This window comes from Falco naumanni, chromosome 3, assembly GCF_017639655.2.
Source record: "Falco naumanni isolate bFalNau1 chromosome 3, bFalNau1.pat, whole genome shotgun sequence".
Classification (NCBI taxonomy): domain Eukaryota; kingdom Metazoa; phylum Chordata; class Aves; order Falconiformes; family Falconidae; genus Falco; species Falco naumanni.
The window spans coordinates 91,177,858-91,204,919 of NC_054056.1; the positions used below are offsets into that span (position 1 = coordinate 91,177,858).

The 27,062-nt window shown below is 40.3% G+C and overlaps 1 protein-coding gene across 3 annotated transcripts in view; it reads left to right on the forward strand.

The window, feature by feature from the left end:
* Positions 1-2,051: 2,051 nt before the first annotated feature.
* The window catches only part of DPY19L4 (dpy-19 like 4), a 33,624-nt gene continuing 8,613 nt past the window's right edge, over positions 2,052-27,062 (forward strand). Inside the window, exons 1-17 of one of the 3 annotated variants that reach the window (XM_040586284.1) lie at positions 2,052-2,276; positions 5,609-5,716; positions 6,662-6,786; positions 7,440-7,530; positions 9,311-9,432; positions 10,273-10,418; positions 12,228-12,351; positions 12,914-13,048; positions 14,316-14,447; positions 14,533-14,631; positions 15,818-15,891; positions 17,731-17,889; positions 19,580-19,699; positions 20,807-20,927; positions 22,373-22,429; positions 24,797-24,879; positions 26,576-26,708. In XM_040586284.1, the coding sequence (XP_040442218.1) occupies positions 2,132-2,276; positions 5,609-5,716; positions 6,662-6,786; positions 7,440-7,530; positions 9,311-9,432; positions 10,273-10,418; positions 12,228-12,351; positions 12,914-13,048; positions 14,316-14,447; positions 14,533-14,631; positions 15,818-15,891; positions 17,731-17,889; positions 19,580-19,699; positions 20,807-20,927; positions 22,373-22,429; positions 24,797-24,879; positions 26,576-26,708 (1,974 nt within the window). In that variant the 5' untranslated portion in view covers positions 2,052-2,131. The remainder of the gene's footprint in view (positions 2,277-5,608; positions 5,717-6,661; positions 6,787-7,439; positions 7,531-9,310; positions 9,433-10,272; positions 10,419-12,227; positions 12,352-12,913; positions 13,049-14,315; positions 14,448-14,532; positions 14,632-15,817; positions 15,892-17,730; positions 17,890-19,579; positions 19,700-20,806; positions 20,928-22,372; positions 22,430-24,796; positions 24,880-26,575; positions 26,709-27,062) is intronic. The other 2 variants (XM_040586286.1, XM_040586287.1) reach the window with 2 other exon arrangements.

The window sequence follows — 27,062 nt, forward strand, 5'->3', positions numbered from 1 at the left end:
TTTGACACTACAGGTCTGACCTAAGACAGAGAAAAATCTAAGCTGATTTAGCTAAGCATCTGATCTTGCTCCAGCCCTCCAGCTTTTGCTAGACTACTTCTGCCAAGACCACAGTCCTACAGACTGTGGAGCTTCTCAGCATACCTCTAATGCACAGGTCCTTATGCGCCACCTACTAAAGAACTCACCCTGACCATCTGATGATGAGTGGAGGTAAATCCCACGTGGAAGGCTAGCCTGTAGTACAGCTGTGGTCTGTTGAATGGCTGCCTGCCAACTTAAGGTGGTGCCTGTGCTCACTCCATCCCCTACAGTTGTAGCAAGAAACTGGGAACCACATGGTGCTCTCTGGAAAACATACTGCTTGGGAGCACCCTTCCCCATGGGCTGGCTCCTGCACCAGCAGTCTCAATCTTCTCTCTGCACAGCGAGTTTGGGCAAGGCTCGGAGGTCCTCCTCAGGGCTGTAGCCAACCCCCAAATCACAAATTCCCTCTGTGGTCCAAGCAGCCCACTCAGCCCTGAGCCGTCAGCCCACCAGAGACCTGCAAGCAGCTTTGGGGTATGGGAGGGTGAGAACTTCCGTCCCTAACAATCCCAACCCAAGAATCAAGCATTCAGATGTCTGCAGAGGCAAATGCAATCAGTGTCAGCAAGACTCCTTAGTGGGACTCCCTGAGGTGTGTCCCCAGGCAGTGGTCAGGGAGGGCACCAGCCTTTGCCCCAGCTTGGCATCCCATATGCAGCATAGAAACAGCTCATGTTGCCATAGCTACAAACAAAACGAGAGGTCTGTCATATTGCAATGAACCTGGCTCCATGTATATAATCAGCTCAGCTAATTCTCATGGTCGGAACTCAGGACTTTCACCACCAAAAATCCAAGGTGCGACTGCTATAGGGTGAAATATGCTCTTTCTAGCAGCATTGCTACTTGAGGATTGGTGCAACCAAATGCTGTGCTTCACAGACTCACCAAAATGGCAAGGTCTTGACTGGGGGCGCCTGTAAGAGCTACTGCCATAAACAATGTATCATAGTGATGTCATCCCATTCTCTGCATCTCTTTCTTGAGCCCCTCTCCATTGTGATTTCAAGCATAAAGTACATAACTTTAAAGATCCTCCATCACCAGTCCTGTCCTCCTAACTTAGCTACTATGTCTAATCACATCCATCAATGAACATACCAGCTTCCCCTGCTCTTTTTTTACAGTTACAGAGAACACCTTTCCATGCCATCCTTTATGTTCTGAAGGCATTCCCAGCTCACATTCACAAGATTACCCCATCCCTCCAAACCCTTTTTTTGCCAGGGTGCTGACAATAACCACGATAATCATTAGGTTGCCAACATGCTGAAATGTCCACCTATTCCACTGCTTAAGGATGTTTCATCTCTTCCTTATGCTTTTTCACTGGCCTCCCTTTACCCGAACACAGCCCACATTCCCAAAAGCAGCCTGTAACTTCGTTGGGGCTGGGGGTGTTCTTTTTTTCCTGCATTTGTATAGCCTCTATGCCAGTGGGGTGCTGGTACCGTGCTCCAGTAGTCCACCATGATGCAAAAAAGTAGCCTAAAGCAGGTGTGCGTCAAGGCTCAACCAGCCACTTCACTGGGCCCTTGCAGCTGGCCCCGAGTTTCGTACATGATCATCGAGCTGGGACTCTCCGGGTGATGCTGTGCGAAGGCAGACCTCCCCTCCCAGGGAGGGAGGCTCTTCAGAGGGCAGCAGGGGTGCCAAGCGAGGGGCACCCACGGCAGATGCTCTGATTAGGGCCTCACGGCCCGGGTGGGTCCCTCTGAGGGGGCACGGTCCCTCCGGAGCCGCCTCGGCGGGCGGGCGCGGCAGGGAACTGCACCTCACTACCCGCCCGATGTTGCTTTTGCGGGCTGCGAGGCGCGGCGGGCTGACAGGAGCTCTGCGCCCCCCGAGCGGGCTGGGGCCCGGTCCGGCTGCTGGGGGCGCCTCCCCCTAGCCCCGCCGGCCGGAAGCGCCGCGGTACGCCGCCACCGCGCTCCGGCCGGCCCCCCGCTCTGCCACCACCGTTCCGCCGGAGAAGGCGCCCAACGGCGGGAGCGACGGCGGGGCGGCAGGAAGCGAGGGGCCGCTGCGCGCCGCTCGCCCTGTTATGCGAGAGCGCTCCCGCCCCCGGGGCCGACGGGAGGCGGGCGACAGCGGCAGGAGCGCGGGCGGGGCGGCGTCGCCCCGGAGAGAGCGGCGGGGTGCCCCGGCCCCGGCGGCGGGCGGCAGCCGTAGGCTGGCGATGGAGGAAGGTGAGGGGGGCGGCGGCGCGTGTGTCACCCTTATCCCCCTCCGCCGCCGGCGGGGCTGGGGGCCGCCGCGTCCCGGGCCCGGCGGCACCGTGTGAGGGGGCGTGCGCCCAAGGGCGGGCGGTGCGGCTCGGCTCCGGCCGGCGCCTGCGGTGCCCCGGGGCTGGGGCCGCTCCCCCGGCGCGGGGCTGGGGCCCGCGGGCGTGTGTCCGGTACGCGCCGGGGCGGTGAGGCGCGTATCACAGCTAAACGCCCGCCCGCAGGACACGGGGCCGGTCTCCCTTAGCGGTGCGGGTCCAGCCGCTGCAGCGGCTGTTGGCAGCGCCGGGCCAGGCCAGACCGGGCCCTCCCCGGCGGCCCCCTCGGGCCCGGCTGCCGAGGCCTCTTCCCCGGCCGGGGTAGCCCACCGCCCGCGGCACTGCGCGGGGGAAAGCTGGGCGGATGGGAGCCCGAAACTTGGGGTCTGCTTTCCCTTGCCCGGCATTGCCTCTGGGCAGAGCGCCCCGGGGCATTGTCCATCGGCTCTGCGCGTACCTCTGTGAATGTGCTTTTTCTTTGGCATCCCTTCCGTATCCCCGTTTGTGCGTTTTAGTCCGTCTCCACTCTCGTTTCGCTTTTAGCCCGCCACACAATTGTTTTTCTCCAGGTGTCTTTTGTGCTAACCCCCTTTGTGGCAACTAGAAGATAGCATTTAATTTGCTCGGGGAAATCGGCGGAAACATGATTGTAAATAGGCACCCTGAGAAATGCAAGAGCAAAACAAGCGTGTGTGATACTCCAAGGCATATTCCATCTTCCCAGCAGTTCTCAGCTGGGGTACTTTCTGAGCTGGACATGGTTTCTCTGTATTTAGTTTTTCCTCCACAAATGTGTCTATTCTTTTGAATCTGGGTAAACTTTTCATTTACAGAACATTCTTTGGGTAGGAGTGGTCTATGTGAAGGTGATGTGCAGTGATCTGGTTCCTTTCAGTCTGGCTCGCTGGGTTTGATAACTTTGTGTTCCAGTATTAGAAAAGAAGGTGAACCGCTGCTCATGGTTCAGTCTGTGTGTGCACTTCACTAGTGTGTAGACCAGCACGTTCCTGTTGGTCATCCTCTTTTCATCCTCAGCTTGCTTCCTTGTCCCTTGTGTGGCAGCCACTGTGCGTCTTTGATCATCCTCGTGGCCCTTCCCTGAACATTTCCTAGCTCTGTCTTATCTTTCTTTAAATCACAGGACAAGAATTGCAGCAATGCTCAATTTGCAGATGAAAAATGGATTAATATAGTGGCACAAAGGAGCAATGAGTTATGCTTTTCTGCAATAGATATACCAAAATAAGTGGGATGCATGTTGTCTGAACACGAGTTGAAAAGAAGCATACTGGGAACTTACAGGGAACTAGAAAGCAATCTCGGATGAAAAATTGCATGTTGGATAGAGAGGTACTAGAGGCTGTGTCATCAGTTCAAAATCCTAGATTATTTTTAGTTATCACCTTGTTTGACTTTCGTATCACCCCATTTAAAGGACTCGTAGAAGTGGAAACAGCATTTTTCTTGTTTAAGGCAGCTGCAAATGAAACAGAAGTAGCATTGTTATCGCTTTGAGGGGGGGAGTCTATTGGTCAGTCTTCAAAACTGAGGTGAAGATCATTTGCTGACAGAGGTGTAATTGTTTCAGAATTGGAATTTTAGTGCTTTCCTTGGGAGTTTTCTATTACTGTTGCTAACTCCTAGACTTTTTAAGTGTGTTATGCTTCTAATACGGCTCACTTACCTGCCGGGAAAGCAAAAGAAATGCCTTTACCTTCAGCATTCTCATTGCTGTTGTTTTGGTCGTAACTAGAATGACAAGGGCAGAGAGTTATCTTCCCAAGCACTTATCTGCCCATTCTGGTGATCTAGGGTTTTTTCCCCCCATTTTATTTTGTGTAGTACAAGTGATTTTTAGTTGTAGTGCATTCCATATTTGTGTTGCTGATTGAGGTTGTATACATGACATGAAGAGATGCTGGTGCATATTTCATTTTGGATTGACATAATGATAAATGTGATACTGAACACCCTAAACTTTGTTTTGTTTAATATCTTTCCAGTTCTTGTCTTGTTTAAGAAGGTAGATGGTTTCTGTTCATTCCATGAAAAATGTTATCATTGAGATCTTGGTTTGCTCAGAATAATTTCTAAATTGCTTTGAAAACCCTGTTAAAGCACAAATACAGGTGTCCTGATACATGCAGACACCATTTAAACAGTTTATTTATATTACTATTTTTTGTTTCTAACTTTTAAATCAAATAGTTGGGAGTTAAAAGTAGACTGATTTAAACTTGGAGTAATGTGCAACCGGAGTAAAAGCTTTGTTGAGGGATGTGAAGATTGACACTTCAAGTTTGAAGTAGAATGGCTTTATGAAAGAGCTGTTTTAAGGCCAGGGGAAGTCAGTGGCTTCAAAATTTCAAGCAATGTTGGACAGTAGGTCAAACTGGAAAGCTAAAAATTCCGGAGCGTGAGTTGCAGTTAAACCTTTTCATAACACTTCTAAAACGACATAAACATTGTGAGATGTCATCTTTAATATAGTAATTATAACAGACTTTTTGCAATGAGTCTTTTTGTATGGAGGCTTGCACTCTGAATTAGCCTTGTTGCCTTGATTGTAAAATGAATGGGTCGGGGCTTCCAACTGCTGTTGTTCACAGAAAACGGAAGTCGAAGAAGCCCTCAGTCTTCCGATGTGGTCTGCGTGGCCTAGCTGACTGGGCTTTTTCATGATATATTAGACTAATAATTCATAAATCTGCTTAGTTCCAATAGATCTGGAAGCAGAAAAAAAGTATGATATTGTATCTAAAGGCTTTTACCATACGAATAACAGGTAGCTCAATGTAAGGGACTAGCCCAATTTTTGTATTACAGTAATATGCCTAGTATACTACTGTACTATAGCAGTGTAAAGCCAGGATGACAGTGGAATGGAATTGGTACCAATTTCGCTCAGTGTCTGTATCATCTTACCTAAACTACTGCTTTCCTTCATTTGTGTAATATGTTCGCTGCGGAATAAACAGTTAGCTTCCAGTTTGAGTTCTGGGTGATCTCAAAGTATGGCCTTAAGAGAATACTATTGGATTGTCTAAGAAATAACAATAAATAATTGATTTCTGTGTTCCGATATTGTTATTTTAGTTAGGCATATGACATACTTTAATTGAGTCTTTTTGTCAAATATATCTGCTGTGGGATTAAATCAGTAGCGGTAGTTGCTGCAGGTTGTTACCTGCTGCTGTGCATATTTCTGAGTGCGACTTTAGGTATTGTGTTGCAATAACTTATAAAACATGTCTTCAGGGGCAGCAGACCTGCGACAGAGAAAGAAGCAAAACTGCACAGAATCTGACAAAATGGCTCCAGAGGAGAGAAACAAAGAAAACTCAAAGCTGGGAAGATCGCCAAAATGTAAGCTACAGAATTTTTAGCCAACCTCTGATATTTTTTTTTGCATTATTCTTTTACATTTTATGGGAGGATGTTTGTAGCACAGTAATTTATAACAGACTTATTTTGAATTAGGTTTTTGAATGTTTCAAGGAAAAACAGCCATGCACATTAGAATTCTTTAATAAAGACATTTTATATATTGCAGAGTAGAATGGTAATTTTGGAATATTTCAGTTCGGGGACAGACAAACGGCTTAAGAATCTTACTGTTGTTACTGTTTGAGTACAGATAAATATTTCAGCTGTGCCTGGAATGATCTTTTGTTGGGAAGCCGAAAGGCATGAAGTAGTGGTAGTGAAATATGAACAGACAAAAAGTCCTTACAGCTTTTCAACACAGAGAACTAAAACTAGGTGTAATTTTAGGTAAGTGTTTACCGACTTACCAAAAACTTTTATGTTAGACGTGTGTACTAACTTGAGAGAGCTACAGGTAAAGTAGACACCCATTGAATGAGGTAAAATTCAGATTAGTTTCTTCCTTTTATATTTAAAAATTGAATGGAGAATAGAATGCCTCAGTATTGATGTTAGATGTGGTATTGCACTTCTTTCTGCTGAGGCCTTTAAGAAGGTTATGGTGTTTTGGGTGAAATCTAGAGTTCGGTCTGTTTATTTGGAAGACACTTTTCCTTCTTGGAAATTCCTACTAGAATGGAGAGAAATTTGCACTGTAGTGTGTATTTTATCTGAGAGTCCTATGAAGCAATGGTAACAACTGGGAAAGGAAACCGTGTAGGCCAGGAATAACAAACCAGTTCTTGATGTATCTGTGCTGCTGATGGTGTGATAATTCTGATGCCATTAAGTTTACTTGCTGTTCAGAAATGCATTGTATGTAGGGCATACTGTTTGTTTCTGAATCTGCTGGACTGTGTTAGCTTTTTCACTGTCCTGTTTCAGATATGTTAATTCAGCGTTTTGCGAAACTTTTCTTTGGTTGTCTTGCGGCAGTCACTAGTGGAATGATGTATGCTGTGTACCTCTCAACATATCATGAACGGAAATTCTGGTTTTCCAGCAGGCAGGTAAAGAAAAAGTTAAACTATTGAAACAAAAGCCAAATTGTGTCCTTGAAATCAAAGCTGATCCATGTCAGGTTGGAACTACTTGCTTGCAGAATCCCATGTCCTTCTACTCAGGCCTGTCTTTGATACAGTCTTTTTTTTTTTGTCTTTTTTTCTTTAAAGTGTTTCTCCTACGAACAGTAGTTTTGTCTAGTCATGCTTTTGTATGTTTTTCCATGCCACCCTTTATCATTGAAATACCCTTCTAAATTTTGAAGAAAATACTGAAGCATACTGGCACTGCGTAAGCTAAACCACAGGAATGTATATTGGGTGTTTGGGTCTTTTTTGTTTATTTGAGGGTTTTTGTTTGTTTTTAAGAACTGTACTGTATGGAAAGTTGAATGAAATTTAGGTTTAGGAATATGAAAGGATCCTGTGGATCTTGTGCTGACTTACAGTGTGGATTTGAGTTGCTCTGATTGCGAGCATGTTTGCTAAATTATAGAGAGCACAGAGGCGCTGTGAAGATTAATGTTTTGTGGAATACTTTGAAGGTTTACAGTGGAGTCATAACCATGTGCTGTATTACAAAACCAGTCTATCTGAAAATATATAGTCTTCTATGGGAAGAGATTATGGGAGGTGAATATTTTTTTTTTTTTTTCCCCTAGGAACTTGAACGAGAAATTACATTTCAGGGTGACAGCGCCATTTATTACTCATTCTATAAAGAACTGCTAAAGGCTCCTTCCTTTGAAAGAGGTACAAACCCCATTCATTTTATTAGCCTTGAAAAGTTCTGTTCTATTTGAAGACAGTAAAAAATTGCAGGCTGGGGAGACTGATTTTATACTCTTATATAGGTTTATCAGTCAGATTAATTAAAAACTGCATGCTGTCCTAACTTTTCAGTGCCTTTTTAAAAACAATATTTGACTATCATGTATTCCAGCAGATTGTCTTTAATCAGTACTCTGCAATAGGATTAATATTACTCTCATACTGCCCCGTATGGAAGTTATTGTTGGTTTTCCCTGTGCTACATCATGGATTATCTGCTGTGTAAGCATGATTTATGTGTAATTTTGTAATGGGAGATGAAATTACTGTTTTCCATCCTCTGTCAGAAGATGCAACAGCTTCTGTCAAGAGTTGATCTGCTCCATCCTGTCCGTGCTGGAGGTTTTTACTCCTGTCAGCTATGATAAATAGATGTTGATGAACACTGGGTGAAGGCGACAGAAACCAACAGGATGGAGACCAAACTGGGTGGCAGTGGTCTCTCCTTCCTTTGCACTCCTGCTCTTTGTCTTGCAGGGGCTCTAGAGCTCACTGACCTTAGGTCCCTAAGCCAGCAGAAAACTAAAGCAATGAAAAGAAGATGGAACACTTTCATGCTAGTTTAGTGAGTTCAGAAGGGCACCTGGGTGGGTGTGGGGAAAAGGCAAGAACTTGAGGAGAGAAGAGGGAGTGAACAGCCCTATCTTGCAGTGGTCAGCCATTGAATTAGTTCAGTCCCCTCATGAAACCTCGTGCAAAGCCAGTTAAACTTTGTAGGTGTAGTTTTAGGAGTTGAATAGTTTCCCAGCTGATATGTAGCACGTCAGCAATATATAATAGGTTTTTGGTACAGTCAGTTCCTCATTGTCTCTGGGGAGATTACCCATGCTGTGAATAGATGGACTGCCTCATCCAGGCATGCTGCCTCTGCAAACAGGTAGACTCAAGTATCTACTAGGTATTATGGGGGCACCCAGTTTTCAAAGGTGTATCACAGCTGCGCTGAACCCAGTTATAAAGTCCTGCAAGACCTGGTTTGGCCTGCAGAGAACTGCTTGCAGACCACACACCTAGATATGTCCAGAGCTGGAAACAGTTATCTCATTTGGCTGTTGCATTGTTTTTGGGGTTGGTTTGGTGGGGTTTTTTTTGTTTCACCCTGTAATTTGCATTGTTTTTCCTCTTCCCTCTATTGTCCTAAGTCATGACCATTTTTTTCTTTAATTATAATATCTCAAAATGATCTGTCCTTCAAGTATGCCAGCTTCAATTTCACCTCAGCCCTATACAAAGATGTGTTGTGTTAAGCAAGTGATTCTTAGAAGTCTCAGAAACATAGGGCTGGAAAAGGTGGTGGATGAGGCCATCATGCCTGACCTCTTTGTAGAGACAGGTTTAATACAACCTGTTCATCCCTGTTAGATCTTTGTCTCTCCTCTTAAGAACTTCCTGTGAAGGTGATCTGTAGGTAGCTGGTTCCAGGGTTACATCAGTATGTAACTGAAAAGGCTATGCTTCAGCTGGTTAGTTTTGGGCCCTCTATTTAAGATTAGATCAAAAAATGGTAATAACTTTGTTGCTAAGTCATTAGGGTGGAATGGCATCTGGCACTGAAATATCTCCTTCCTTTAAAATTAGGAGTGGTGAATGAGTAGCTTTAATGATCAAATCTGTTTTTCTCTACCTTCGAGTACACTTTCGTCTCTTCTAAGCACAGCAATAGTAAGTGATTCCAAGAATAATATATGTTTTTTGTCTATAGGTGTTTATGAGTTGACACACAACAATAAGACAATATCACTGAAGACGATAAATGCAGTCCAGCAAATGACTTTGTATCCAGAGTTGATTGCCAGTGTTTTATATCAAGCATCTGGTAGCGAAGTATGTGCATTTCTCCTACTTTCTGTGCTTTCATTATGGCTCTGTGTGTGATGTGTGTGTATGAGACTTTCTATGCTGCATACAATGAACATGCGATTTTTATTGAATGAATCGAGCTAAGCCTCTCACCAGGTCCAGGTTCTCCTCAATTCTGATCATTCTGGCATAGAATTGTGGAGGTTTATATGCACTAAACGTTTCTGTCTGTTATTCTTTACTTCCTACAAACCACTTAGAAATGTGGAGAGTATCTGTGCTATCCATCAAAAATGGGAAAGTGAGCTCCTTTGGAGTACAGAAGTCTGTTATAGTGGTGCCTGTCTCTACTCGTTCCCCTATAGATAAAAGCAAAAACCACTTCTGTAGATAAACGTTTTGTCTCTTTCTGCTCTGCTCGGGCTTTGGTCTGCTTATGCTGCATACTTGTGTCCTCTCTTATTTATCTTTCTTTTAATTAATTATTTTGGAACTGTTTTTGACACATCTTTACTTCTCCAAGTTCTTCCCCTACATAACTTCTTCCAGTAGTCCTGTGAGCTTTATATCTCACTGCAGTATAGATTTATTAAATCTGACACATACAGTGTTCGTGCTAAAGCAAATACAAAAATTGTGGCACTAGCAAGCTGAGTCCCGAAGTGTGCTTTTAATTCATACTGCTTTGTTTTTCCTGAGCCCAAAATAAAAGCATGCTCAATACTTTTCTAAAATAGGGGCTGTCTCTTACCTGTTTGTAAAGCACCTAGCACACTGTTAGCAGTATGCAAATAGTAAATAGTAATAATTTCCAGCTTCAGCTCAGTTGCCGCTATGTCTCTTCGTTTTTATTTGTAATTTCAGGAAGTTATTGAACCAGTGTATTTCTACATTGGTATAGTTTTTGGACTGCAGGGAATTTATGTGACTGCATTGTTTGTAACCAGTTGGGTTATGAGTGGGACTTGGCTGGCAGGAATGCTGACTGTAGCATGGTTCATTATTAACAGGTAAGAAAAACATCTTTATACAATCTAGTTTGTCAATAAAGCATTTTAAAATGTTAGAGTGGATTGAAATGCTTTCTATTAAACTTTGTGTTCTCATTGTGAGAGCAAGCTCTTATGCTGAATACAAAAGATTTCCCAGAGTTGCATTGATTCTCATGATGCTTTTACTAATGGAAAGGCTTCCTGTTCAAACCGTCCATGCTGCCAGTTGAACAGACTTTATGTATGTGTGTGAATACAGGAGTATTCTCACATGATTCCATTTTGCAAAAACATTCCTCAGAAGGTTTTGGTTTTGTGCTGATGAAGAATGAAAACAAATTTCCGAAGCTGCTGTAAAACATAATTGCTCTCTGTGGCCAGCTCTAAATATTGTGATAGTTTTTCTGTTACTTGGAAGGAAAGGACCAAGTGCATTTTTCTTGTAAAGAGTCTTGATTTTTTTTTTTTTAAATCTACTTTTTGTAGTGGGTTTTTGTGCAAAGTAGAATCTTCTTAGATGATCCTGATCTCAAAGGCTTTTTTATTTTAAAACATTTCACTTGCAAGAAAATGTCCCTTCCCTTATATGAACCACCGCAATAATAGGGAGCCTCATCTGGGCAATGAGAACTTGTGTTCAGGCTCCTGGTTTGTCACTGAGTAGCTCAGGGGCTTTCTGTGAGCTTGAAAGCCCTGGAGTGAAGAGAGCTATGGAGGAGCAAAATGTTAGAGATATACCTTTAAAGTTGAACTGTTGGGAAGCATCTTTTAGGAGTGTGAAGTCATCATGACCAAATCTCCGATTAGTAGCTAAAAATGCAGTTCATCAAGCTGGTGTGAACAGTGGCGAGTAGGAAAAATGGTGAATAAAACTGTATTTTTTTTCAACAGCAAAGAAGATTAAACAATGTTAACAAGTTGAAAGGTCTGGTGGTTAAAAAAGCTCCAAATAAGCTTCAGAGGTATAAATGAAAGGTGACAATTTCAAATATCTAAATGATAAAGGAGTTTGAGGCTCCTTTTAAAAAGCATAGTAGACACAGAGAAGTCTATGTACCTCTGAAACTGATGCCTTTGATCACATTTGAAAGTGTGACTTGTGCTTCTAAGTTACTTTAGCACTTTTTAAAACTTTCTCCTGCAGCTCTAATTGTGCAGATACTCTCAAGTCATTCCATAAGAAGACCCTGCATGCTCCCCATCCATCTTTAATCTCTTATTTTGCTGGGCAAAATTTTCCCTGTAGACAGAGTATCTCCTCGTACTGCTGGTATGAGGGAGCACTACTTTGGATTCTAAGTATGTTGTGCTTGGCTGCCTAAATCACTTAAAACATACTGTATGAGAACTGAAAGGAATCTTTTCTCTTGGGTATGAGCAGATTTTAGTCGTAATGTGAAAAGCTGCTGTTACGGCAGCGGTCCCCTGCCTATAAACATAAGACCATTTAGCACTGCTCGTGGCCAAAGAAGGCTCCGTTGTCACAGTGCGGGTTGGCAGGAGCAGTGTGTGATGCGTCCAGCTTGCGCAGTGTTGTGATGGGTCAGAAAAGGCTGAAGGCAGATGCTTTTTGGCTTCAGTCATGTAAACACATACCTAATAAGGAGACCTGCTGAATAAATGAGTTGAAGAGTGGACCTACCATGCTGATACTAAATTTGTGAGCTCTATCAGCAGCAAAATTGTGTCAGTATTATTTTATACCTAGTACAGGAGGAATAGTTTGCTTGCAAGGTCACACTGGTAACTAGAAGTGACATTTAGGCTTTCCTTGATATTTTTGTTCCATAAATCTTTTAATAATTGTTTGTCTGTACTTTATTCTAGGACAGATACAACAAGAATTGATTACTCCATACCATCAAGGGAAAATTGGGCTTTGCCATATTTTGCATGTCAAGTAGCAGCTCTCACAGGCTATTTAAAAAAAAACCTAAATTGTTCTGCTGAGGTAAAGCAAAATTAATTTCTTAATAAAGAGTTGCTAGTGGAACTGTGCTCTAGAGTTCTGTCACTATTGCGGTGCTAGGCAGAAAACAGTAGATGTTTTGTTTGTTCTTTTCAAAACAGCCACTTGGATTTCACCTAGGCACATGCAGTTTTTGCTAAGTGACTCGTGCCCTGCCCTGTTATGCCCCCATGAGGGTTCAGAGAGAACGGTGTGGTAATGAGCTGTGTGCTGTCTTTTTAAAATAAACTGATGCAGAATTTTTCTCACTATGTGAACTATTTCGTTGGTCTTCCTGTTGCTTGGAGAAGATGATGGTAACTTCCTTTCGCTGTCTCTGTCGAAGATGTTTCTTCTGATAGGCTTTAAATGGTTTTGCATGTTTTGGTAATTACTTTCTTCCATCTGAGAACATGTTAAATATGTCTGAAGTCAGTATTTTCATTACTTCCTAAAATAATAATTAATTTCCATAGTTTCTGTTTTAATGACCTCTCAGTTACTTAATGACAGAGATGCATAGGAGTCATATTAATGCTTGCCTTTTTTTTTTTTTTTTTTCCAGAAGTTTTGTTACCTTTTGGTGAGTGCTTCAACATATACCTTCATGATGATGTGGGAATACAGTCATTATCTCCTGTTTGTTCAGGCTGTTTCTCTTTTTCTGCTAGACAGCTTTGCCCTGGCACAGACAGAGAAGGTATTAGAACTCTTCAACCTACTGGTAGTTGGGGACTTAAATACAGCCTTAGAGGTGCCTACCATAAATACTGCTGAGGAGCTCCAAAAAGTGCAGACTGAGCAATGACTTGAATGTCTTGCAGCCTGGGTCCAGCTGAAGTGCATGTCACGTCCATTAGAAGAATAAAATGGCTTTAAACTCACTCTCTTTTGGACTACTGTGTTTGGGACAGCTTTCCTAACAAAAGGGTCAGGAGCTAAACAAAGCTGCAGAGTCCTGAAACATCTTTGGAGAGCTGAAAGAGTGATGAATGATAGTCATGCATCCTTTTTGGCTTAGCTGCCTCTTTCCCCTATTTGCAGTAGGGTGGGGCTGACTGAAATACTGCTCTGTTGGCTCTGTGCAGTTAAAGGGCCCATTTTTACCCTGAATGGCCTGCCCTGTACCGATTTAGCCAATAAATAGGCTAGACAGATGCTGAAGGCCAATTGATTTTTCAGTACAAGAAAGTATTTGAATTTTTTCTGCAAAATGGTTCTTAGAAATGTTGCAACAATAGGAGTTTTTACTCTGCCTGTTGCAGTGGTATATGTGCTAATTCACACATGTGTGCCTTCTAGTTTTGTTAAATGTAACTTCTGTTTCAAACTGCATGCAACTCTGATTTGTCACCTCTTCTTTCAGTTGCTTTTTTTCCTGTTCCTCAGCAGTGGGAAATGTTTGATCTATTTTAGTTCAAAGCAGGGTCCTTAAAATGTAAGGGAGAAGAAGAGTGTTTTGGTAAAAGTCTAAAGAATCAAGTATCGGGGTTTATAAGAATTGCTTATCAATTAGTAAATAACAGAAAGTAGCAGTGATAGTCTGTGTGTTCCTGAGATAGGTTAAATGAATGAGGGCAAGGAAAGTGCATGTTTACAGTAGTTGGCTCTTTCACGCAAATTGTGTGTTCATACTGTTGCATTGTTACTGCTTCGTGCTGCGTCACAGGTCTTACAGAATGGGGAGACCTTGTAAAATACTACTACTTTTGTTGGCGTATTTACAGAATTCTTGTGAAGTAAATGTATACTAGTTACTAGGCTGACCAGGATCATTTTGATGTGAAATACTTTCCAGAACCAAGTGATCCCTTACTAGATTCATAGGCTTGGAGGATTCATAGGATTGGAGGATAGATGTTAATCCCCTGATAAAGAAATGGAACGAGCTATCTGCTGCTCTAAAAAGCAAGACATATATTCACTGTAATTTTATTTTATTGTGTTCTATTTTGTTTCTTCAACAGGTGCATGAAGTATACAAAATCTACTTGTTTTCTCTGTTCTTGGGGTACCTTTTGCAGTTTGAAAATTCAGTCTTACTAGTGTCACCATTACTGAGCCTTGTAGCAGCTTTAATGCTCTCTAAATGCCTTCAGGTAACTAGACTGTCCTCTGGCTGTGTAGTTTTTATTATTTAAACTGAACTCCAAATGATACGGCATTTTTAAAATATTTTTGCAGATGAACATGAAAAAAGGTACATTGATGTCAAGATTGCTGAAAATAATGTACATTTATTTGGTACTTACAGTAACAGTGACACTAAACTTGTTACTAAAGGTAAGATTCCTCTGTAAAAAGTGATTTTAACTGACAAACTCTAAATGAAAAGTTGTGGATGTATCTTGGAAAAATCTTTTGAAGTGTTGTTTATCTTGCTGATCTGAGAGTTCATAGCTCAATTCATAGCAAATTGGAGTACTAAAACTTGAGTCATTTTGCATCTATATAAAAAGTCTTTAACAAATCAAGCAGCTGTTTTTTGTTGGGGTTTTGATCTTTTAGGTTGAGATTAAAGGATAGTATACAAATACTCTTTAATTCACACTTTAGCTATTTCATAAATGTGGTTTTTGTTTTAAATTGGATGGCCTCTACAAACTGGCCTGAATATTAATATTCTTGTGTGTGGTGAAGACCTGGTAGCCAGGAACAGGTATGAGTAGTCTCAGGGTAGATGTTAGTTGTCGATTAAACTTCAACTAGAACATGGGAACAGAGACTTTCGCTTAATGTAGGAGTCAGCTAGGAGTTGAGATTATACAATGGGATTTTAGCCTGGTCTTGTATTTTGATTAGAGCCAGCAAGAGGGAGTTGCTAGTCTTCTACACAATTTGTCGTGCTTTACCTCTATGTCTCAGACTCACCCTGGTTGTGTTAATTAACAGTGTCAACTTAAAAATAAAGAAGCTAGTGAACCCTAAAAAATTTGAGAAAATGCTTGTATCTGATTGTTTTCTTGTGCTGTTTAGACTGGCTAGCCCTACTGTATCTCCAGAAAAATAAAACCTAACCTTGAAAAATGCGAGTTAAATTACATAGACAGTACACAGAACTTTTGTCTGCTCAGACAATTTATGTGAAGATTACAAACGCTCATAATTTTTGTTAGGCTGCAGTCCTATTGTTTAGTGGAGCCAAACAATGTTTTTTGGCTCGCTTGGGGGTAAGTCTGTCCATTTTTCATGATCCTTTATACACCACTCAGTAGTCTTTTGATAACTTATTGACAGCTTTTCACTTGCCCTCCTTTGGGGTACATGAATGAGATGAAGGGAATGATATTCTCAAGGAAACCCGAAAGATGGTTTTATTTAAGTGAAGATTTATGCTACTATACCAGTACCTTACTTGGCACACTTAATAGTTGATTTTTCCATGCCATTTTTTAAATCTGAATGAAGTGACTACGTGAAAGCTGCTTCCAGAACTTGATAAGATTTTCTCTGCTAAATTAATTTCCAGATGTTTCTTCCTCATAAAGAAAATGAACATTTGCTGAAGTTTATTGAAGTAAAACTTGGCTTAAACACGACTAAGTAAGTTTTTAAACTCTGCACCTTCTAAGATATCTGAACTTCTGAAAGTGCTCTGAGAAGTGTAAAATTTCAATGGCTTGTGAGAATTTTATGGAGGAGTTGGGGAAAAAGTTGCTATTTGTTGCCTGATTCTAAGATTGAATTAAAAAACCCAAGATGCATATACAGAATTTACTTAGGTTTTTGAGGTTTCTGAGGCACCTCAATATTTTTCATGCCTTGGGGTGAAAGCATTTCATAAGATTTTTGTTTTCTTTTGATGTTGTAAGAGCAAAAACTTTCTGTACTCTGTCTGGTGTTTCTAATAAGACTTGAAAGCAAAGATAATAAGGTAAAGGTGGTGGTACTAACTTTATAGCCTGGAAAAGAAAGGGCTCCGAAGAGAGTCATGAACTATTGATACTATCTCAAGACAGGGTTGGGTTGTAGGGGTTTGTTTTTTATCCCCCCCAAAAAACCCTGTATCTTTTGGAAGAAATTAGGACAAGGGACAACTTAAAAGTCAGAGGGAATTGTTGTCACTCTAAGAAAAACTGTTTGCATCTGTAAAAGAGTTCAATGTTGGCCTGCAAGAAGAAAATGTCATGGCTACAGATTTTCTGGAAAACTTCAAATGGAGTATTGGTAAGGACTGACACACCTCCTGGACCCAAGCCAAGACTTGCAATTCTGTGCAGGAATTGTAACTGTCTCCTGGGAGCTGCATCTCTCTTACAGAACCACTTCACAGCCTTTCAGGGGAAGAAGTAGAAAATGACATCATGCACAGTTGAAATTGTTGGGGAATTTTTGGAAGGCAAGATGTAATGATGTTGACTAAGCTGCACTGTTTAACACACATACATGCATGTTCTTAAGTGTTTTGCAAGAAAAGAAAGGACTGCTTCTGGTCAGGATTTCAGTTTATTCAGCTACCAGGTATATGGAATTTATTCCTCCCCCTCTCGCCCCTCCCCGGCGACTTGCTACATGTCACTTTCCAGGCTGTCAAGCTGCAATGAAGCCAGAGATTGAGACAAACTGGGTGCAACTATGCCTAGAAAATTGTGTAACTGTAGGTTGGAATTAGGGTTTGTAGCACAGGAACTTCAAGATCTGTATTTTAAGGGCAATTTGGACATGCCCAACTGTTAATCTTTAAACTGATTATGTCTAATTGAAAGTGGTTCCATTCTCTAGTCTTTCCTTGGAGGGAAAAGAAAAAGAGAAGAGGGAGGAAAGCGAAACAAAGGAAGACAACAATGCATTCACGGCATCACATGCTGCACCAATTCCAGTTGAGAATACACATTGATAGTGCTTCTTGGCAGAGTATATAGTCTTTTTGCTCATTATTTGAGAAAGAAGAATGATCAAGTGGGTTCGGCTACAGAACTAGAATTTCAGCATTAAGGATTCTATTCTTGGCAGTGCCTCAGGCTTGTTTGTGATCTCAGATGACCACTTTCCCTTCATCTCCCTGTTCGGAAGGAGGACAAGTGTACCTTCTTGCATCAGTATCTCTAAAGTCTTAATCCACTGAAAACGAAGTGCTTTGTGGTTCCATTAATGGAGTTACATGGGAGGCTGGGTTTTTGTGGTATAAAGGAGTTGTAGTCTGGTCTCTTCAGATGACAGATTCTTTTTTGAAAGATAAGCTTTTGACAGTCACTCTAAAGGGTACTTCCAAAGTGGTTTCAAATGATAAAAAGATGACTTCTCAAAGATGAATTTCAAATAGTTTCCTATGACATGAATAGGTTAAACTGTGATTGGCTGTGTGCTGGGTTGGTGTTTTTTTTTTTCTCTAATCTGTGGGGTATTGTTACTGTTTTTAATGGGATGTTTTTGCCTTACTAGGAATTTTACAATGAATTGGCTCCTTTGTCAAGAATCTCTTCAGGCACCCTCCCAAGACTTTTTTTTGCGACTAACACAGTCATCGCTGTTGCCTTTCTATATTTTAGTATTAATTATCTGCCTTTTTTCTGTAACTCAGGTCATTTTTAGGAGAATTTGGTAAGTAACTTACTTATAGTGAAAAATAAGAAGTTAAAAATAAGAGGTTTATGAATGTCTTAAGTGAATGGTCATCATGTTTGTTGCTCTGAAGTTTATTGCACCATTGAGCTTGCCAGGGTGTGAGCACCAGTGGAAAGGCCCATCAGAGGCTCCTAAAGAAAGACCTTTAGTGAGGAACTTCTTGATCATTCCTCCAGTCAGGACAGGGAGTTGTCATTGGTTTGTTTCCCTATAGGTGCAATTCCTAAGTAGCTCTGGCTAATGTTTTGTGATATGTTTATGTTTCTTCCTATTGAGGGCGAAGGATGTTTTGTCTGTTTTTCCCTTGGAGCAGCAAAGTTATCTGGTTGTTGCTAGAGATTTTGTTTCTCAGTTTTGGGTTTGGTTTTTGTGGTTTTTTTTTTCCAAGTTTACATACAGTGAAGGATGAGATGGGTGGAGTTGAGAGCATTTCAGATTTCTAATCCTTCATTGTGTTTTTTTTTTTTAAACTCTTTTTTACTGTGATAAGGTCCATCAACCTTTTCTGCTCAGAACAGAGATGAAGTAAAACTGACTCAATTGTTTTTTTAGTTTCACAGTGATTCACAGTTCCCTTGAGAGAAGGGGTAGTGGAGCTGTCTGTTTACAGACTAAGAATAGCAACACTGTAGATCCTAGCATAACTTGTCTTGGAAACTCAATGGCTAGGAAATTATCTCTTCCTGGTGGATGAGTGGTGTAACTGCTCAGGTATTACGGAAAATTTCTCATTTGTCTGCAGCAAAAAATCAACAGTATTTTTCAAGAACAAAGACTTATAATAAATAAAAATTATACTCCTATGAATTAAAATGTTTGTCAGGTTGAATGTGTGATAGTATATTCAAAACAATGTAACAAATGTCTTATTATTTGCTAGTGGTCGAAATAGCTATTTACTATTTCGCAATGAGCAGTGACTCCAGTATGTCCAACAGCTGTTTAAAGAAAAACTTAAAATAAATCTTCCTTCATCTCTTTAATTTTGAAGCAGTTAATAATCTCAAATGTTTTTCCATTTGTTGTGAGGAAACTTATTATATAATTGTAACCTGAAATCACATCTTGGTAGAATAAAATGTTATCTGTTGTGCGCCTTGCTATTTCATTTGTAGAAAGAACATTTGTAGTAAGATTTTTGGTTATGATTTTTATTTATAATGTATTACTGGAATTTACAATAACGTGGCTAAAACCTATTTTTGTTATCTTAATTTGTCATAAAATGGTATACACATTCCATACTCAGTTATCATCCTACAGATTCCATAATTCTTCACCAAACTAATGATATGAAGAAACTTAGTTAGAATGACTGTACAGCATGCTTCATCTAAATGTTTGTGGAATGTGCATGCTCTTAAATTGGCCGTCTTTTGGTGCTGAATTACCTTAATTTAGGATTTACAGTCATAGGTAGTGATCCCATTGTATGAATTCACAGCCATTGCTCCAGAGAGGTTACAGTCTAAAGCAAGGGACAGCAGGTACTGATAGGTCATTGATGAAGTACAAAAACCAAATAAGCAGTGCAACAGTATTGTATGATGTGACACCCAGTGATCTCAGTGTACTGCTGACTTAACAGTCATAAAAGTATTCTTATTGGCACCTTTGCCTGAGATAATGTCTGAATTAAGTGATGTCTCATTTTCTCCAACTGCAGTGGTGAACCACTGAAAGAGACAGTTAAACTTGAGGATGGTCGAATTGGAGAGAGGCCAGAAATAGTTTATCATGTAATTCACACAATTTTACTTGGTTGTCTAGCGATGTGTTTGGAAGGGTAAGTCTGATTTTGATGTATCTCTTTTGAAAGCAACAGAGAGTTCCTAACTGGACATGATACACCATTCACCCCTTTGAAATTCACCCCTTTTCAGAAATGTGTTTGGCTTATAGTGGTACTAGTCAGTAGGGGAGAGAGCAAAGATCATTTTGACTGTAAATTGGGTACAGATATGTGATGAATTGTGCTTGGTCTCTTTAATGTGTTTTCCAAGCTTTAATGCAGCCAAAATCCAAGACATGAAGCAAATTTTGTTCGCTTTCTTTATGGTGTTTAAGTGTAGAACTGCTGTAATTCTTTTAATAATGTATTCTAGCAAGATCTTGTGTAGTGTTTTAATGAACACAGTATGTTCTGGAATATTGGGACACTGAAGATTTCTTACCCATCTTGTTGTGTTTAGGCTAGCATGAAGTATACCTTTGCTTGACATGTTAAAGCAGTAGCAAAACTATTTCCAAAGGTATTGTATTAGTCCTTAAAGCTAGAGAAGCTAATGTGTGGTAGAAGTTCTGATCTTGGCTCTCAGCTAAATCAGCTTGAAGGTGGCAGACTTGTTTGTGTTATGCTCATCATCCTAAAATCTGAATATTCACAAATTCTTAAAGTGAGCAGAATGTTGTGTTACCGTGTAGTTGTCTTAACTTCACTAGTCTATCTTTTAGAGGCAGACAGTACCAGACAAGCTTAAGTTGTTTGTTGAATATTTTCCTTTCCTTTCTTCAGGAGCTCCCTTATAGCAGAGTGTCTGTACAGCTTTGCTGAATAGCTGCTTTTTATCCTTGCTTGGCTGGAAAACTGCAACAGCCAAGTGGACTTTACCAGTCTCTTTGATTTTTCTTTCATCTTTCCCTGAACTCTGTGAAGGATTTTGTCATCTTTTACCTTGGATCTTGCTCCTACATCTTGCAGCAGATAATCAGATGCCTGCTCTTCTGCTAGAGATTTCCTCAGTTTACCCTTCAGTGCCATCAAATTTGATCTCAGATTGCTTGAACATCCAGACTGTGTTTGACATATAAAAATATTCAGTTTTTTTTCATAAATAGCTTGAATACAGAGGCATGCACAGAGTCCCAACTAAGTTATTTCAGTGTTTTTCAGAATGAAATATCTATGGACGCCTTATGTTTGCATGCTTGCTGCATTTGGTGTGTGCTCTCCCGAACTTTGGATGACGCTTTTCAAGTGGCTTCGACTGAAAGCTGTGCATCCGATATTGCTGGTGAGACATGTTGCCGATGTCTTGGGAATTAGAGCTAGCAAATATGTAACTTTTCAAAAAACAATTACCTAAGGCCTATAGAAGAACCCATTAAAAGAACACGTAGTTCTTGTGAGCAGCAGATCTCATATAGTCTGCTTTTTCTGTGCCTTTCATTCTTAATACTGTGCTTTCATATGTTCTCTGGTACCTGGTGATAAAGTTCTGTTTACACTACAGCCTTTCCTTGCAAGAAACAGACCTGTCTGCATCTCTCTTTCACTCATCTGATTTCTTTTAACAAGTCTTTGAGACTTCAAGTTCTCTGTCATATTTAGTTGAGACTGGCCCAGAAGGTCATGTGGTTTTTAGGAGTAGTGCAGGAGGAAAAGTACAGGCATGCAAGGCAAGCATCGACATAAGCCTCGTTTCACTAGGAAATGAGGCTGAAAATGTGGCAGTTAGGTGTATTTAATCGCTGAGAATAAAGCTGCTTCATAAGAAATGGTAAGCAGAATTAACTTTGTATAAGATTTGTTCATGTGTGGCAATTACAGAGAAGTGTTGTAACTGAAAATGAGCTTGTGCTACAATGCAAATAGCTTCCCCACTTCCAAGCCTGGCTTTATTCTTAATATGCTGAGAGTTGCTCTGTGCAATTTTTAGCTGTTCTGTGCATTTTTTTTTAATTAATAAGTATAGGATATTACTTACCTAAATTTTGAGAGGCTTATAGGAATAAATGTTTTATACTTGAGCAGAGATTCACTGTGTCATTTGTGAAAGGGCCATACACTGTTACATCAGAAGCATTGACAGTGTAAAATGGTAAACACATTCTTTTGCGTACCTCATGCTTTCTGCTATATAGACCTGCTTTTTTTTACTGTTAACACAGTGGATACATTAATAGCTTATTATCAAGAGAACATCTTGTGTGCATTCCTTATAAAATGTTTCTTGTACCATGCGAGCTATTCTCTCCTTTTTGCAAAGCAAAAATTGTGTTGACTAGAATGATGGTGTGCTGAAGAATGGGTTTCTGGAGTTTGCATATCAATACTGTTAATCTGAACTAAAGCATCAACAAGATCAGAGGTTTGAAATGCTTGTTTCATACTTTTTTCCCTTTCTCAGATTATCTCATAGCCTTTCTATGCGAGGTGTTCACTTTTCTTCTGTTCCCTACGTCATGTGCACGTTGCATCATTGTTATTTGAGTAGTAATTTACCATCCCTAATATTGATGGTAAAGTTATCATGGGACAAATAAGTTCTTCCCCAACAAATTAGGCAAATTCTTGTTTGTGGTGAGTTTTTTTGCCTGGTAGAAAACCACAAAGTTTCACTTACTGCCACTCTAAGGTTTCAGGCATAAATGTAGCCAACTGTATGAGCAGAATCAACAGATAGTCCAAGGTCGGAGAACAGTGCATAATCCATTTCTTCTAACATGTATTTTATAGGCTCTTATTCTGAGTATGGCAGTTCCCACGATAATTGGGTTCAGCTTGTGGAAAGAGGTAAGAAACGTACCTTTGTGGGTTTTGTATGTAGGCACAATATAATGAAATATACTCGGTGAAATGAAATATATATGGTGAAGTAAAGACTGTCATCGGCATTTTTCAGTATGAGGTATTTGACAATTTAGTTTGTTAACAATTGCTTAGTGTAATTAAGAACTGTTTAAATTTAATTGAAGACTTTATTATGTTCAGCTATTATACTTTGGATATATAAACTGACTCAACAGAGAAAATACTGCCAAATAAAAACTCAGGGTATTGAAAACTGTGTTGCCCCAATCTCGATTTTAGTGAGGGGGAATGAGGTTAGTTGGAAGTAAAATTATGGGAGGCCATACACAAATAATCTGTTTGAAAACCTCTCATCAAATTACAATGGAGCTAAATCCTTTGTGCAGAGCATTGTGTAGAATTATGTATATACTACATTACAGGGAAGAAAAGCTGCAGATGTTTCCATGTTTATAATAAATACTCAGTTCTTTATTGCAAGCACAGGCAGAGTTTAGGGAAGATTATTTGGAAATAATTTTTTAAACTTCTGTAAATGCAAAAAACATGGGAAATACCCTGTAAAGTGTAACCCTCTGCTACAAGATACAGCTTGGAAATAATTTGAATGGTTTTATAAGAATTCAAATATAAAACCCAGTCCTGACCAACAATATTTTAACAGATTTTCTAACATCTATCTTAGAAGTTCTGGTTGCAATGTAATCTGACTCTTTACACATTTCTGCCAGAGCAACAGATACTCTCCTAAAAAGAAGCTAGTTGCTCAAAAAGAGTTATGAAATCTATTACAATAGAGGAAACTAGTTTAGTTGACCAAGTAATTCTTTTTCAGATTTTTTTATAAAAGCAGTGTGGGGGTTTGGACTCTAGAGGGCTTCATCCATTGCAGATCCAGCTTTTGCTTTTAAGCAGCGGTGAACAGTTTGCTCTCCAGGTTCATAACTCATCCCTGAGCTTGGAAACTTTGATTTATGGTAACAGGACGGTGCAAATGCCTTGTGGCTCTTCATCTCTTACCATGTCTATAAATGGCTGAGTGTAAAGCTCTGCATCTTTCTGCTTGGCTGCCTTCTGACTCGGTCTGGCATAGTCCCTCATCTAACTAGATTTTTCTAAGGGCTCTGGTTGCCAAGTCAAGATGGTTCTCCTTGGAGCGGCAGTAGAGGTTACTCTTTCTGTCCCATTGTTCTGGGGGCATTTCAGGTGTACGTATAACAGCACTGCTACAGCTTTGAGCCCTGATGTGAACATATGGCATCTTGTTTTTGTACTACCCTAACATGTCTGGTTGTAGACTGCTGTCAAGTGACAGCTGAACTGTTCAGGTAATGGGAGTGGAAACTCCTCAGTTAAAAGCAGGCCTTCACTTCCAAGTGTCTGTTCACTGTGGCTGTCCCAGAGTAAGTTGTCCCTTTAGTTTGGCATAACCTGTAAAATTTACCCTTTCCAGATAGAGCTGGCATCCGGTAGCTTTCACTTAGCATTTACAACAGTGTGAACATGCTCCAGCCCCTAAAGCCTGGCCAGCTTCTAGCCATGCCTTCTCTAGATAAATGTTCAAAATGGCTCAAGGACTGACAAAATCTCCTGCCTTGATAAAGGACCTGTTGTTCCTTCATCCTTCACCCCTCAAACCTGACGGGGTAGGGAAGCCATGGCACAGGCTTGCAATCTGGACTGGTCTGAAGGAGTTGGCATTCGATCTGACTTTCCAGGATGCCTTCTTTTGCCAAAATGGGGTTTTTTTGAGAGTATAAACTGAGATATGTTATTTGATACAATATAGTGTACTTTCCTTCACTGCAGTGATTGAAGTAAAAGTTAGAAGAAAGTCCAGGGCAGATTACCAACATAAATTCACTAGGAAATTTCTTCTCTCCTGTCCTGCTTGCATAGCATCTTTCCATCAAGTCACAGAAGTCCAACCCCTCCTGCTCAAGCGGGTTTACCATGAGAGATTTATCAGCCTCTTGGTTCAGTGCCCTTATTTATGTGCGTTTGCGTATGAAGACCTGAACTATGGTTTTGACGCATTTAAGGCCAGTTTAAGTTGATGGATGTCGCTGCCGCGTAGGCTTTCTTGAGGGGTTTTAAAATGTTTTTTATTATAAGTATTCTAATAAAATAGAGATGAGAACTTGTGTTTAATGTACTTGTTTTGGAGAAAGTCTCCTGCTATCAGGTAAATATAAACTGTGTTTTGCAAAATAATTCAAAAATACAAATCAGGAGGGAAAACTCAGATGAAACCCCTTTCTGTTGCGTTACTTAAGACCTTAATATAATGAGATGCTCTATAGATTTTTTTTTTTCTCAACTGTAAGTAACTGAATATGTTTCCATCAGTTTTTCCCTAGGATAATGACAGAGCTTTCAGAACTACAAGAGTTCTATGATCCTGATACAGTAGAACTTATGACATGGATAAAGTAAGTATGAAGTCCCACATTTCTATTTTACTGCTTTATGTCAGGGTATTTTTATCTCAGCATTTTAATCTGAGTATTTCCTTGCTAAGTCATTCCATGATGTATGGGAGGAAAAGTGTGTATTTTAAGTTTGGTATTATTCCCATGGAAAGAAACAGGAGTTTATCATTGATTACAAGAGGAGAAGATCCTAAAACATGCAGGCAAATCATGTTTAATATCATTACTATATCTAATTTACTAATAAAGGTGGACATATTAGTACTTGGTTCTTCCCATGTTAATTTTTCAGTAGATTAGAGGATTCATGTTGATTGTAATCCCAACAGGGGACAGAAACACTAAAATTTTTGTGTGCATGAACCAGTAAAATGAAATGCCTGCATATGAGGATTTAGAGACTTCAGTCAGGTTACCTGCAATGTATGATTCAAACTTCCCCTTTAACCAGAAGGCTGGAAGTGTTCTTACCTGTCTGGCTAGGCAGGGCATAGCAAATACTGAACTATTCTATATAGTTCATACTGAGCCATATACATAGCTAATACAAAGTCAAGTGATTTTCATGGATGCACTTTTCACCAAAAGTTTTGGAACTGTATTCTCACCTTATTCAATCTGACTTAGAGCTAGGTCATTAGGAACTGCACTTCTCTGAAAATTAGATCCCCTGTGTTCAGATAACTTACTTTTAACTGTATTTTTTTAGCATATTATTTTCTGTATTTATGTAGTCTTTAATGTCAACCTGTTCATATTCAGAAAAAAGGCTGGTAATTACGGTGTTCCAGCCAATTTCTTCTTTCTGTTAATAGTAGAGTATGTTGTTTGTCACTGCTGTAGCTCAAGGCAGCAAGTGGAATAATGCCAAGTACCTAATGGCTTTTACATTAGTCTGCATATATTACACTTCAAGTACATAATTAATCATGGTGAATTGCACTGAGATTCAGTCAGCTAGGAGCAATTTGACTACCCTTATTTGCAGCAGCTGTTCATATCTTTAATGAAAATAAAGATTATTTTTTTTCTTAGGGATATACTTAGATCTCCATCTTGGAATTTTAATGTCATTATTATAGAATATTTTCTCTCTGATAGTATGAATTTATTTTGAATTTTCTTTGCATGAAAAATTGCCCAAAGTCTGTAATAAAGTGTGACAGTGACTGTTTTCTTTCACTAATGCAGGAGTATGGATAGTCAAAAGATGAAACCAAACCCAGAAACATAATTACTGTAGACATTATTCTGTATCATGACACTATTTCCTTCTAGATGATGAAGTACCTGGTCCTAGAGATCAAATGAAAATAATCACAGATCTTTCCCTTACAACGTAACATCGTGTTTCTCCTTGTACCTATCCTCCCTCCCAAGCTTATTTTGTCACAAGTCAGCTACCATTCAGAAAAGCAATAGTTTGATCCATTTCAGGACTGCAAGGGGAGGGAAAGAGAACAGCTAGAGGCCTTCCTTGCAAACTGTATTGCTGCAGGTCTGAGTTTTTCCCAGTAAGGAAACTACTGCCCACTGCAGCATTAACACCAATTGTAATTAGACCTTCAATGATTTCTTCGTATACTCCAATTCATACCATAGCACCTTAAAAGATTCACACAGTGTATAAAATTAAAACATTGTTTTGAGAAATGCATCCTGTACCCAAACATGTATGTTTATGTTGCTTTTGCAGACGACAGGCTCCTGTGGCTGCTGTGTTTGCAGGCAGCCCGCAGTTAATGGGTGTGATTAAGCTTTGTACTGGATGGATGGTGTCAAGCTTGCCTTTATATAATGATGACGATCTTCTAAAAAGAAATGAAAATGTGAGTATCCAATTCTATAAATATGGCATCTCACAGGACCTGTCTTCCTGTCTTCCTCTTCACCCGAATATAATGAGAAAAAAAATATCTATTATATTAAATGGAAGGAGGACACAGAAGTCCAGCAAACAGGGAAGGAGAGTATCAAGTAGATTCTCAGTGCTTCACTCTGGACAGAAATAAATATCAAAGTACTATTTGTGAAGACTTTTCAGGGTACTTGGAGTATGTAAGATGAGAACTCACCATCAGCAGAGGCAAATACTTCCCATTCAGCTGGTCATTACATCACCCGTTTTGGAGATTTAAAACCCAAACATTTTATAGCTTGGTGTGTACCTATATAGTTTGTTG